Below are 15267 nucleotides of genomic sequence, written 5' to 3' on the forward strand. Positions count from 1 at the left end.
TTCTTAATCTATTGGTTATTTAAGAATGCACTGCTCAACTCCACACATTTATGAATTTCCCAACTGTCCTTCGTTCTTGATTTCTAAGTCACTCAATTGTGATCAAAGAATATATTTTGTGTAATTTTGATTCTATTAAATTTATTGAAATATGTTTCATAGCCTAACATATGATATGAAATAGTAAGGTAAACACAACAGTCGACCCTGGAGAATGTTGCGTGTGTACTTGAAATGTGGTACATTCTGTTGTTGGATGAATTGGTTCTAGATGTGTCTTTTAGGTCTGTCTATTTGGTTTATAGTCTTGTCCAAGTCTTCTACTTCCTTGTTAATCTTCTGATTATTCTATTCATTATTTAAAGTGGGGTATTAAAGCCTTCAACTATTATTATGGAATTGTCTATTTCTCCCTTTAACTGTCTCAGTTTTGCTTCACATTTTTGGGAACTGTGTTATTAGGTACATATATGTTCATAGTTGTAATAGATTTCTAATGGACTGAATCTGTCATCATTATGAAATATTCCTTGTCTCTAGTATCAATTTTATCATTAAGAGTATTTTGTCTGACATCTGCATTATTGGAAGTAAAATATTGATATTAAAAATACCAGTTAATATTGTCTGATATCTCTTTTCCTCTCTTTTACTTTCAAGCTACTTGTCTCTTTGAATCTGAAGTGTGTCCCTTATAGAAAGCATATAGTTTGAGCTTATTTTTCAATCCACTCTGTCAATATCTGCCTTTATTCAATAGTTTCAAATCATTTACATTTAATATAATTACCACCAGGTAAGATTTACATGTACCGTTTTGCTTTTTCCTTTTTATATGGTCCTTTCTAATTAGGCCCATTAGTTACACACAAGCACTCACAGTATCAAATTAGTCTGATACACTAAGAGAAACCAGACTTTCCAAAAGAGAATCAAATCAAAGATAAAAGCATTAATAAATATACATATACTTAGAGTAAAACAAAAGTTCTTTAAAAAAATAGTTTAAAGGAAGAAAAATAAGGGCAGCTTAATTCAAATTTTATCCTATGGATTCTTATGAAAGTTTTAGTAATTATAGAATGGATATATGGATGCATAAATAGCTACAATGCTAATAATACCTTTTAAAACAAGACTTTCAAACAACATGGTATGTTTGTCTCTTTTGTTTCTTACATACTTCTTTATACTTATTATTTTCTTAATTTCACAGGATTTATTCACAGAACAAACTTCACTGAAAGTATTTGGGGTAAAACTGAAAAGATGAAGAGGTAGCTCTATACAGAGGTAATTTAGGTCTATCAAAGTCAAAGAATCAAGATCTAAAGATACACATTATCATCTTTTCTAAGTATTATTATTTTAAGGAAAAAGTAATACTAACATAAACTGATGAATTGATGTGAATGCACACAATGCCCAAACTGACCTCCTAGGAGAGACCTTTAACCTCACTCTAGTATATCTCATTACTTCCTTCATCATCAAATTCCTAAATCATTATGATCTTTATATATATGAATAGAGAAAAAAGCATTGTACTGAAAAAAATAAAGCAATGGCCTCAAAAGATATATTTTCCCATTTACTCCAATTCTATTCCTCTTAAATTGTTTACTTTCTCATAGACAAATCTCTCCAAATCATTTTTAAATCCTTTCTTGGAACCAAGGCTGAACATGAATATATACAAATATTCCTCCATTACCTACAGAAAATTGCCTTATATAGATGAGCTAACTTGGATTTTTAATAATAATCTTTGTATTATGTAAATTAATCTTTTGACATTTTATTATAAAGGCACTGATGGTGTTGATTTAGTTTCGATTCAAAAATCAAGGATTTCATCACCCTATAAAACATACCCAGAGTTCAAAGTATTTAAGGGGGGTTAAACAAAATGCAAACATTTAATGCAACATTAAGCATGTGAAATAAAAACTTGATTGCCTAAAGAAAGCATGCTATGCTGTTACCCTGGTGACAGGTTAAAAAAAGGATTGTGAGCTGAATAGCCATATGATATAAAATTAAAATGTTTCACATTGAACAATCCAAAATGAATTGGGAAAGGTTAGAGTAGAGGAGAGAGAAATCAATTCTCCAATGGCAATGGTGAATGGGAAAGAAGTATGAATAGGATTTGCCAGTGGGGTGCAACAGCTGCCAAATATCCTGCAGCCAAAGAATTACAATAATACTGATGAAGTGTGCAGGAGCTTTTGGAATCATTGCAGGGAACAGAGAAATTCTCCAACAATAATGAGGCTATTCTGTTTTCCAGTCAGCCCTTATAGTAGGATCACATAAAAGAAAAATATTTTAAAATGTAATGTTTAGCAAAAAATACATAAATATGCCATCTTACCCACTAAATATGCCATGCTTAATCTCACATCTATTTCTAAATCATCCAAGAGACAGTCATATTAAATACCTAAAAATATCACAACAGAGATAGTAAAATGTAAGGCAATTTAAAGGACAATGATTGAGTTAACGTTTACTCCACTCTTGCTGCTTTCAGGGAATTTATTTGCTCAAAATGGAAGTGACTATATCCAAAGATATAGTATGGCTATGTATGTTTGCAAATATATGCCTAAAATACTGTTTTATATTATGTAGTCAGTTACCAGAACATACACTTCATTGTCATAAGTGGCTTTCTGAGAAAATACATGAAACAAATATGATATAAAAGTTGCGTTTTATTTTCATTGATGTATGAATGTGTTATAATTTAACATGTTCTTCTAAATTCAGAAGACACTTAAGCAAAAGAGCTGATATGCAACTGTACAACAGTATCTCCTTTTCCTTGGGAATTATTTTCACATGGCTACTTTTTTTCCTATTTATCCACTTATATTTCAATGGTTAAGATCACATTTTAAAACATTAAACTTCTGTCATCTAATTGAAAACTTAACAGGGGAATAAATTATATATCTGAAACCAAGACTGGCCACTGTCTTTTAACAGCAAGAACAAAGACTAATGTAATTCTATCTGTCAGGTAGAAATCACTAAAAATGGATTCCCTATTTTAGCAGAAATCCAGGTAAGGAAAGGAAATAAAATACAAACATAAACACGACTGCGCATGGAAAGAAGTGAAAGTGATTTCTCATTACACTACTGTGGCTAAAGTGACAACAGGTCATGCAGCCAGTCAAGACAGCTGATACGTTCAACTGAGTCCGAGCACGAAGTGGCAGGTACACGCGGACACCACACCATAAGGCAATCCTCCACAAAAGTCAATGCTTTATTTGAACCTTTCAGGCTCTAAGGACTTTCATCAATATTGCCACCGGCCAAAGTGAAGGTGCTCCTTTCTGAGTTTTTAACTTCTGGTCAAATATCAAGAAAGGAATTAAAAGGATAAAGTGGAAACCAGAAAGTACAAAGCTTGAGACCTTACACAATTTAAATAGCATCAGAGCTGAAAAGGCCTCAGTAATCGGGCAATCTCACACTACCATTTTTCAGAGAAGAAAATGGAGTCAAAAGTTTGTGCAAAGGCCTGTATAACCTGGCAACGTGGCAGTGGAGCTGGGACCAAACCCTGACCTCCCAACACCTTGCTCAGTTCCCTTCACTGCACTACACCCACTGTTCTGACAATTCGGTGCCACATGAAGGAGCAAAAAGAACTGGAGATGACGCTAATTTTCTAGCTCAGATCCTTGAATAGAGGAAATGCCATAAATAAATAAAATAATCCATACAGAATTTGGTGTATGCATTTTCAGTATCTAAAGAATGCCAGTGACCATTCACATTTTGTAATACAAGTACTTATTCTACCAGAGCAAGATTTTCTATCAAATGTTAATTTTTTGAAGTACTAATGTTGTACACTCTTTGAAGACCCCATCTTCTAAGAATATTTAAAATGGGAAAATGTTGACAGCATAATGATGTGTTTTAAAAAAAAAATCCTTTTAAGAAGCATAGCGCATTTTCTGTAAAATCAAAATAACATATATGCACAGAAAAAGGCATCAAAAGAGATGCCAGTACTTGCAGTCACCAATTTCTCCTTTCCCATTCTTTCTTGACTCCTATTAATCTGAATTTACCCACCACTTCAGAGGGACCATCTTCTAAAACTGCTTTAGGAAGGTCTCCTGTGAACTCCACTGTTCCACTCAAAGGCCAAGTCACCATCGTATGTGACATATTGCACCTGAACACTCTTTTCTCTCTGCTACCCTTTCTTTCTTCACGTGGCTCCCTTAACTCAATCCACGTATAACCACCCTACTAGAAACCACATAAAAAGTTATTATCGTGGATTTTTAAAGTTTAAAAAAATTATTATGGAAAAAAGTTATATAAATGCTAAAGTAATCAAATTCATAAATAAATAAAGTATAATGCTGGTTACCAGGGGCTGGGAAGAAGAAGAAAGGGAAGTTTGTTGTTCAATGGATACTGAGTTTCAGTTCTGCAAGATATAAAAGCTCTAGAGATGCTTCCCACACCCATATAGCTAACACAACTGTACTGTATAGTTAAAAATAGGTAAGATGGTAAATTTTATGTGTGTAATTTTTACAATTAGAAAACCAATATCATTACTATTTCTTTATCAAATCATTAATTGCTTAGAAAATGAAAGGTTCTATCCATAATAATACAATAGATATAATTAGGAATAATATAAAAATTTTAAGTACTAAGAACAAGCAAGAAGTGTACACTAAACAATGAAAAAAATTATAAACCTTTAATGACAGTAACAAAGAGAGATTTTGATAAATATAGAATTTTATCATGTTTTTGGAAAAGCCTCAACATTGTAAAGGTGTCTATTCTGTCCAAATTTACTATAACATTTGAGGAATGGACAGGTAATTTAATTCTAGTCAATAAGAATTGAGAAATAAGTAACTGGGTAAATTCTAAAAAAGGTCTCCTCACTTCTTAGAGACACACAGTCAAAGCTCACCTAGAAGGATGATCAGCAAATTCTATAAGAAAAAAATAAGTTATTAATGTAAGAATTGAGATACTAGTGGAACTGAAAACTCAGAAATAGATCATACTATATTTAAGAATTTGCAAAAGACGAATGTGACATTCACAAATCACTAAGAAGTGGGTGCAGTGGTGCAAGCCTGTATAGTCCCAGCTACTTTGGAAGGCTGAGGCAAGAGGACAGCTTGAGACCAGGAGTTCAAGGCTATAGTGCACTATAATCACATCTGTGAATAGCCATAGCATTCCATCCTGAGGAACTTGCAAGAATATCTCAAAATTAAAAAGGGAAAGAAAACAAAGGCAATAAGGAAGCAATTCACAAGTCAATAAATGGAACTGATTTTACTGGTTAACATTATATGAGATGATAAAATTAGACTACAAATTCATATCATGCAAAATAAATTTGAAATATGAAATGCCAGTGCAACAAAGGAAACCTCTGAAAGACATGAAATATAAGTAAATATTTTATGAATTCTTAGGTTTTTAAAAGAATAAAAGCGAAATAAAAAAACCACAAAGAAAAAAATTAATCTGATTAAACACGTGAACCAGAGACTAGTCACAGCCCTGCCTTACAGCTGTGTGAAGCCAGGAATTGCCGTTGAGCAGAGCTGGAACAGGGATTCAGTGAGTAAGAGGGAGAATTATCTCCAGAGGTGAGCAAGGAAGAAAGCTGGCTGCTATCTTTATCATTCTACTGCCCTGATCGGTGTCCACATTCTAAATGTATAGTGTCCCTCCCTCATGTAATAGTGGTTTCTGGCCCAACATGAGACTGTCCTTTCGACTGGAGAGGGTGCAGAGGTAGTCCTGATGGGAAGTGTAGGAGTGCTCACTGCTCAGCCTTGGGACCACCTGTTTTTACCCCACCCCCTTTAGTGGGAGTAGCATGAAGGTGGGCTAGTGGGTGTCTAGATTGAGGATGTGGAGGTGCTCCCACCTCCCTCCAGCCAAAGATGGGGCTCTGCCCACTGTGTGCCTGTCACCACCCACCAGCAGTGATGCCCTGGCTTCCAGATGGAGAGGTGGCAAGCAAAATTTTAAAAAGAAAGAAAACAGGAAACTTTATTGAGTTAAAGGGAGGTGGGAGGGGGGCTTAGAAAATGGTTTGGATTTTGTGTGGAGTCTTTTAGTAGTCTGTAACTTTCCTTAAGTGCTTTTTTTACTTTTCTTTTTTTTCTTTTTTATTTTTTTAGAGACAGAGTCTCACTATATCACCCTCAGTAAAATGCCGTGGTGTCACAACTCACAGCAACCTCCAACTCCTGGACTTAGGCGATTCTCTTGCCTCAGCCTCCCAAGTAGCTGAGACTACAGTCACCTGCCACAATGCCCGGCTATCTTTTCTTTTCTTTTTTGTTTTTGCGGTTTTTGGCCGGGGTCAGATTTGAACCCACCACCTCCGGTATTTGGGGCCAGCGCCCTACTCCTTTGAGCCACAGGCATTGCCCTATCTTTTCTTTTTTTAAACTAAGTTGTAGACTTTGGCTTAGAACACCCCAGGAGATGGGGGGTGGGGGAGCAAAACCTGAGGCTGCTGCCCCTTTATCTGCCTTCACAGTACTTCCCCCTTCCCCTAGCTACTCCCTGACCCCATGAGCCAGGCCTCGGTGATCAAGCCGTCTCAGCCCACTCAGTCAGGGTGCTCCCCATCTGCAGGAGGCAACACCTGACCTGCTAACATCAGCCTCTTCCAGAGTCCACCTGCCCCACCATACCCTGCTCTGCCCCATCTGGGAGTGCTCTGCAGGGCTGCATGCAGCTTCCCTGGTAAGCAGAGACTCAAGAAACCTCTGGGGCCCTGTTTCCCTGTCATGTGATCCCAGGGGTGCACATGGGCCCCCTGGGTGTCTGAACAGAAGGACATGGGAGAGAGGGCCATGTCCCTGCAGTCTTGCTCTGCTGGTGTAGTGGGCAGCTGCCCACCCCCACCATACCCTACACCACAGGCTTCTGAGTCAGCAGATTAAGCATGTATTTTATTGTATTTTAAATACGTGTTTTAAACTTGTCAAAAAAAAACCCCAAATATTATGGGTATGTATTATTAATGTCTTTTTCCAAGTCATAAATGATGAAAGAGTGAAGCCCACAGAGAAATTGGGAAAACAAGATCAGCAGCCAGAACAAGCAACACACAGGAAGGGCTCGGGCTACTGGCCTGAAAGGAAAAACACTCATGACAGCAATACCCAGCCACACCTGGAGGCGCCTCCCAGACCCCATTCCCAAGCCAATCATGAAAACATGACTCTGATGCCAAAATGTGAAGGTTCAAATACCCTGCAGCACTTAACGATATAGATGTCAGGGATTTCTACAGTAAACAAGCAAAAAAAAACATACATTTACATCAGCTAACCGAGATCATGCTTTGTTAAGAAGAATGATATATTTTGCTAGGTGTTATAGCTATAGCTCTTCGGGGTTACAACACTGCACCAATTTTACAGTAAACTGGCCTACTAAATAAATGATTAATTCAACAGAAAACAAACTCACCAAATATGAGTAACTGTTTGTTGTACTGGAAATACATGTGCAATTATCTAGATAACTTAACATTTGGCCTACATAGTTCACTGACATAATTTTTTCCAATATATAAAAGGTAAGGTCAAAAGTAAGATTTTTTTTTTTTTTTTTTGAGACAGGGTCTTATTATGTTGCCCTCAGTGGAGTGCTGTGGCATCACAGCTCACAGCAACCTCAAACTCTTGGGCTTAAGCAATTCTCTTGCCTCAGCCACCCAAGTATCTGGGACTACAGGCGCCTGCCACGTGGCCCAGCTATTTTTATTATTTTTTTATTTTTTATTTTTTGTAGTTGTTGTTGTCATTGTTTCCCAGCAGGTCCAGGCTGGGCTTGAACCCGCCAGCCCTGGTGCATGTATCCGGACCCTAACCACTGAGCTATGGGTGTCAACCCAAAAGTAACATTTTTTTTTTAACATAGAAATAATCAAAATTTAATTGTTGGTATAAATTAACCAGAATCCGCAATTGCTTTATTCTGATATTTCAGAATAAATACTCTAAGGAATCAGAAATCTCTAAGGAATATTAGGGTTTGCATTATCTATAACACTATACATCATAAAATAAAGTGTTCTACTGTGTTTCCCAAAAAAACATTTACTGATCATCTACTGGCTTCATATTTGTATTGAGTACATTGGACTAAGAAGAATGTGTTTCAGCTCTATCCTTTTGACTTCAATACAAAAGACGTAAAGTCACTGTCTTTTTTATGGCTGAATAATATTCCATGGTATGCATACACCACAATTTGCACTCCTTGATGTTCAGAAAAGAGTTGCCAGCAAGGACTTGTTTCCTGCTGCAGGATACTATGGAGTTGCGAGAGCACCACTGGGTTCCTCGCAAGGCTTTTCTTGACAAAGGACCAAAGACAATCAATCAAATGCATCAAGATACAGTCAAATACGGTTCCATATTTGGATACGGATACAGCACTGAGGTTGCTCCATGTCTTTGTGATTGTAAATTGAGCTACGAAAAACAACCTAGTGCAAGGTTCTTTATGATAAAATGATTTTTTTTTCTTGTGGGTAGATGCCTAGTGGTGGGACTGCAGGGTCAAAGGGGAGATCTAATTTGGGCTGTTTGAGGATTCTCCATACTTCTTTCCAAAGAGGCTGTATTAGTTTGAAGTCCCATCAACATTGTAAAAGTATTCCCTTCTCTCCACATCCACACCAACATCTGTAGCTTTGGGACTCTGTGATGTAAGCTAACCTTACTAGGGTTAGGTGATATCACAGGGTGGTTTTGATATGCACTTCTCTGATGATTAGGGATAATGAGCATTTTTTCACATGTCTGTTATCATTAGTCTCTCTTCCTCAGAGAAAGTTCTGTTCATGTCTCTTGCCCAGTGATAAATGGGATTGTTAGACCTTCTTTTGTTGATTAATTTGAGTTCTCTGTAGGTCCCAGTTATCAAGCCTTTGCCAGATTTATAATACGTAAATATCTTTTCCCATTCTGAAGGTTGTCTTTTTGATTTGGTTTTTGTGTCCTTACCTGTACAAAAGCTTTTCAGTTTAATTAAGTCCCATTTGTTTATTTTTGTTGTTGGAATACTGATTTTTTTCAAAGGGCTTTTAGAAGAAAGGTTTTCACAAGAAGAAAAAAGTTTAGGTAAAAGTACACCTATTCCCTGTTCTCAGAGACTAAGAACGCACATTAGGAAACAGGCAGACCTCATAGTACAGTGGGTTCAATTCTGGATGACTGCAATAAAGCAAGTCACACACATTTTTTAGTATCCTAGTAAATATAAAGTTATGTTTACACTACACTGCAATCTATTCAGTGTTCAATAACATGTCTAAAAACCAATGTACACACATTAAAAATACTTTTTGCTAAAAAATGTCAACAATCTATGCTCTGGTTTTGCTTGAGATTGTAAAAATATTTTGCCTTTTAAAAAAAATGTGAAAATCATCTAATCTTCAGCAAGTCAATCTTTTTGCTGGTGGAGGGTTTTGCCTCCATGTTGATGGCTACTGACTAATCAGGGTGATGACTGAAAGTTGGGGTGACTCTGACCATTTCTTAAAATAAGACAACAAAGTTTGCCGCTTTCGTTTTCTCTTCCTTTCCTGAAAGATTTCTATAGTAAAACTTCTTTCAAAACAGAAGTCAATATTCTCAAACCCTGTCACTGTTTTATCAATATTTATGGGCCAGCAGCAAGTCGGAGCTCTACCGAGATGGCAGCTCGTGGTGGCTGCAGCAGTGACTCCTCTGAGCTGAGAGTTCCAAGCCATCGCTGACTCCTTCCTCTCCCTCCATCCCTTGGTTGTCTTCTGTCCCCCTTTCCCCTCCCTTCCCAATCTCCAAAAACAGGATCCTGAAGAGGCAGCTGCTGAGTTCTTGGTGAAGGTTTTTCATTTCTTCTATACCCTCTACTCCCTATCCCATCCCTTAATATTATTCTTTTGAAGATTCTTCATTGTCAAGCCACCAAAGTGGAGACTACAATTGCAGAAGTCAACTCAAAGATATGGGAGAGGACTTGGAGTGCCTCTGCCAGGTAATGAGGACAGTGAGGCCTAGACTGGATCATGAATGAGCCAAATCCTTGATGGATCAGTCCTTTGCCAGAATGCACTCCTTGATGTTCAGTAAAGAGTTGCCAACAAGAACTTGTTTCCTGCTGCAGGATACCATAGAGTTACAAGAGCACCACTGGGTTTTTCACAGGGCTTTTCTGGACAATGGACCAAAAAGGATCAGTTGAATCCATCAAGATACAGTCAACTATCCAGAAGTATTTACTCCTGCCCCTAAGGCTCAAGGCATAAGAAGTGACTTCTTTGTGGAGGGGCCATTCATGCCACCAAGAATAAAAATGGATAGGGACCCACATGGAGGACTTGCTGATACATTTGGGCAAATGCCAGATAGCAGAACTGGTGCTGGTCTAGGAGTTATCCAGCATAGATTTTCACCCACCATGGGGCATCATTGTTCAAATTAACTCTTCAATAGCCATCAGGGGATACATCATGCTTCTCACACAACCGCAGTTCAGAGAGATGGGAGGCAAGTTTATGAAAAGCCAGGGGCTAAGCCAGCCATTCCAGAACCAGAGTCAGGGACTCATCCTATTTGCAAGGACAGTCAAAGGATATGCCACCTTAGTTTTCTAAGAAAGGACAGCTTAACACAGATGAGATCAGCCTGAGGCCTGCTCAGTTGTTCCTAATAAATAAAAATCAAGTGCCAAAGCTTCAGCCCCAGATGACTATGATTCCTTCCAGTTCACAAGCACCATGCACTCAAATACCACCTCTGGGACAGACACCTCAGCTTGGTCTCAAAACTAATCCACCACTTACCCAGGAAAAGCCTGCCAAGACCCGCAAAAAGGCACCGCTATCAAAGGAAGAACTACTTAAATTCACCAAAACTGTCGTGACCGAGTATGTGAATGGAGATGGCTACACTAAACATATTTTCGGGGTACACATATCAGCCTTTTATTAGAAGATGCCATCTAGGGCTTTCACCATTAGAAAGCAGTCAACATCTGGCTTTAAAGCTTCCAAGGACAGACTGACTCTCTTGTTAAGAGCTAATATAGATGGTGACTGGAAGTTCAAGCCAATATTCATTTACCCATTCAGAAAATCCTAGGGCTCCTAGAATTATGCTAAAGAAGAAACACTCAAAAGGATAGAATTTATCATACACCTAAGCCCCTAGGGGATAAAATGATGGCTCCTAAGGATCTCAAGCTCGGCTTCCAAAACAGAACTTCTCACCTTTTCCTTCAAAACTGCCCTTGCTTATTAGTGATGGTGCCATTTTTTACTGGGCTGTTTAGCTTATTTTTGAGTTGTATGAATTAATCGCACATTCTAGACACAAGTCCCTTCTCAGATACATGCATAAAAGGGATACTTAGAGCTCAAAAGTAACTAATTCAACCTAGTATTAATTCCTTCTTGTATCTTATAAACTAGTCTCTGATACATATTTTTTAGTTGTCCAGATTCATTCTGAAATATTAATAAATTTCCCCCTAATTTCAAACTAATAAAATAAATACTAATTACTTAAACAGATCTCCCATCAGATTTCAGAATATCTTCTCACCTCTAATACATCCAAATTAAAGAAGCCAAGATCCTTTTTCATTCTGAATTTTAAAAACTTGCTTGAAAATATATGCAATTCTATATTTCAACAATGTGACTTTATTATATTTCTCCAAATACCCATAAGATCTAAAACTGAGACTAGTCAGATATTTTAATAGCTCTTTCCTATGCTGATTACATTACTGGTATTTTTCCGCTCATTCATTTCATTTTAAAATTATCTACCATACCTTGAATGTTCCTGAAAATGTTGTGCTCGTAACTGGAATGCCACAAACAAGGATGATGCTATTGCCAATAACTGGTTTCTCTCACTCTTGGTTAATGTATGTCCTGAGGGGGGAAAAAGTCATCCAATCAGTCATGTATAATGTTAACATCTGTCCTTCCATCTTATAGAATTCATACTAGTCTTTCAAACAGGTGTTTTTATCAGACATCTGTCATGAAGTTAGTACTGTACTAGGCACAGAAGCATGCTGGGTTGGGAGAGCAAGACTTAAAATAAGACAAAAACCCTTGCTCACTGGAAGTATAAAATCTAACTTAAAAAAGAAGATACTAAATAAAGACACAAAACAAAACAATTAAGAAAACCATTTCCACAGAGATCTATAGGAAAAGCTTAAGTTTCCTCACATCTACTCTTTTTCTTGCTCCTCAGCCCAACTTTACTCTTCAGGAAAGTGAGGACAAAGGGCTAGAAGCTCCAACCTCTGAAGAGGAAGAGAGTGGCTGGTCGAGGACACAGAAAGGCCATATTCTCTAGTGCAAAGGACTCAAGAAGAGAAAGGTTGATTCTCTTGCCTCTATGCAGTCAGCACTTGAATCCCATTCAATCCATCAGTCAACCAACGACGACTCTCTCCTCTCTCTTCCCACCATAACACAGTTGGACCTAGGGACAGTAGGCTGACCTAGGAAGGCCTGGAAAGTCTCCTTGTCTGAGTACTGTGTAGTAGGGAAACCTACTTTTACAAAGTTCTTCGAGACAGAATTTGGATGCTCCAGGGTCTACAGGTCAAAACGTCACTCAAGAGCTCTGTAATATCACAATTTCTAACACTATTTGCCACTGTGCCATATACAAACAGCAGAGTATTAAATGGTACAGGATGAGCAACTCAAGTGCTGGGGCATCGTCAGTACGATGCTCCTTACACAGTTTGCCTTCTATATCCGTGGGTCCCATCCCGGATTCAACCAACTGCAGGTCAAAATACTTGGGGCGAAGGGGGAGGAAGGGTGATCGTGTCCATATTGAACACGTACAGACTTTTTTTCCTTGTCATTATTCCCAAAACAATACAGTATAACTAAGAACTGTAAAAATGGCATTTACATTGTACTATGTAAGTAATCTAGAGATGATTTAAAATATACAAGAGGAAGTCTGTAGGTTACATGCAAATACCACACCATATTTTATCGGGACTTGAGCATCTGTGGATTTTGGTATCCAAGGAAGTTTTAGAACCAATCCTTATACATATCGAGGGACAACTCTATAATTAAGAAAACATTAGGCCATAATCTGAACTTAAAAAAATTAAGTATTTTGAATAGTGTATCTTAGAAGTCACTCAGGAACAGGATTAAAAATACTCCAAATTAGAATATAAACACTTTCAACACCGGCAGGATGTGTGTCTATGGGGAGGGACTTCATGAAACTGAAGGGCAGGGGGCACACAAGTCCTGTCCCTCTTCAAGACAAACCTAGAAGCTACATAAATCATAATAATAACATGGCTTCTATTAATTGCTTCTGGGAATTCAATAACAGAACCTTTACAAACCACACTTATGGAAGCTTTGCAAAGTTCCAGATTTTACCCTGACATGTAAGCAACGATGAAAACATCCCACATGATTCCACAATGAATTACCCTCCATGAGACGTATTACAGAAATTTGTTCTCTGTCCACAGAAGTCCCTAGATGCCATTTAGTGGCCCACAGGATCACAATGGCTTCCTTAATAACACTAAGATGTGATTTTTTTAAAACTCTCCTTTTCTCAGGAGTATACCACAGAGGTTCCCAGATCCAAGGGACACATCACATATGATGACATCATTGCTCTCATGTCAACACATAATAGATTATCATTTTACTAAATAAACAGCTTCAATTTGTAATGTGGCAAAAATACCAACAGATATAAGCACAAAAGCTTATATCTGTAAGCTTTTGTAAAGAGTAAAGAGGACCAGTGTTTCTCAAACTTCACTGAACAGAAGCCCCAGTCCCTGAGCTCCTCCTGCAGAGATGGAATGGGGGTAGGGGGGTAGGCAGAGTTTAATCTGCATTTCTGACAAGTCTCAGAGTGATGCTACAGCTGCTGGTTATCATGTCTCACCTTCAATAGAACTTTTAGCCTCATGTTTATCAAGCTATGTAAAGAAACCATTTTAAAGTTCATGAAACCAGTTCAGTGGGGCATGCCCAGCAAGATAAATTAGCAGAGCACTATGAACATAGTATATGTATTTTTCATGAAAACGTTGGGTGTATTTGAGTGTTTGTTATATGCATACTAAGGATATAAAATATATTTCTTATGGTTATTCACAATCAAAATATGTAAAAATTCACTTCTTTAGACATGTATGCACAGTATTTATCATCAATAAGGGAAAAGTACCATGGTGACTGCAGGATGACCAATCAGTATTTCATTTGTCTTATCAGCTGCTAGAGTACCAACTCAGGCAACACAGAGAGAGCAGGCTCTCAACAAAAATTGACACCATTCATTCTCACAGGCAAACTGACAGGATGCATATCAACCTTAACCCTTTTATTAACATTCCACCTCAAAGAGACCTTGTGTAAGAAATCCTATCACACTGACCTACTCTCATGCTAATGGTTCTAGGGTAATGCTATTCCCGCTCACTAGCAAGAGTGGCCTTCACTTCCACTGTTCCCTGGTTTCCGCCCTGGCTCTGCCCTTGGACTCCTTTTGAAAGTTCTCCACTGTCCTGTGGTGGCAGTGTGCTAGCGTGGTGTAGAGTCAGACACATCTCCATTCATTTTCTGCTCTAAGCTAGGGAGCTGAGGTAATGACTTTATCCACTGCATTCCCTAAAGAGCTGCCCAGGAGGGGAGTTGAGAATGCATCCTGCTGACCACAGACCACTAGGGTGCAAGTCACAGGAGGCAGCACATTCTCCTGTTTAATGATGAACTCCGGAACACAGTACGTAACTGGCTCTATAAGCAAGAAAACACTTTTCATGTTTTTCTCTTTCCTCCTCATTCTATTATGCTTCACGTTCCCAGGCCAGGAAGAATTGCTGACCAGAACTTTGTAATTTTCTATAGCACTGATGCATTCCCTTTTGACTTGCCTTCCCAATAACTGCGGAACCTCCTTGCAGCCATGTGGTAACTACAGAGCCTCACACCACTAGAAAAGATAAGCAATGTGCACTGAGCCTGCGCACAAGCCTGAAATAAAGATGGTGTTAAGCCCTAGCTCACTGTAATACTAAAGTCCTCACCCTGGGAGGGGCTTATCCACCTTGTTGTGCATGGGATGTATGTACTGGCATGACCTCTCACTGACCGTAAGTGCCCTGCACGCCCCCACATGTGATCATGTTCACTGGCCTTGT

At 38.2% G+C, this 15267-nt stretch overlaps 1 protein-coding gene across 3 annotated transcripts in view; it reads right to left on the bottom strand.

Annotated features, from left to right (window-relative positions):
* PCCA (propionyl-CoA carboxylase subunit alpha) overlaps positions 1-15267 on the bottom strand; it is a 396610-nt gene that overhangs the window by 162962 nt on the left and 218381 nt on the right. For all 3 annotated transcript variants that reach the window (XM_053563974.1, XM_053563972.1, XM_053563973.1), the window contains exon 18: positions 11875-11977. In XM_053563974.1, the coding sequence (XP_053419949.1) occupies positions 11875-11977 (103 nt within the window). The remainder of the gene's footprint in view (positions 1-11874; positions 11978-15267) is intronic.

The sequence above is a fragment of the Nycticebus coucang genome, chromosome 15 (genome assembly GCF_027406575.1).
Source record: "Nycticebus coucang isolate mNycCou1 chromosome 15, mNycCou1.pri, whole genome shotgun sequence".
Lineage (NCBI taxonomy): Eukaryota > Metazoa > Chordata > Mammalia > Primates > Lorisidae > Nycticebus > Nycticebus coucang.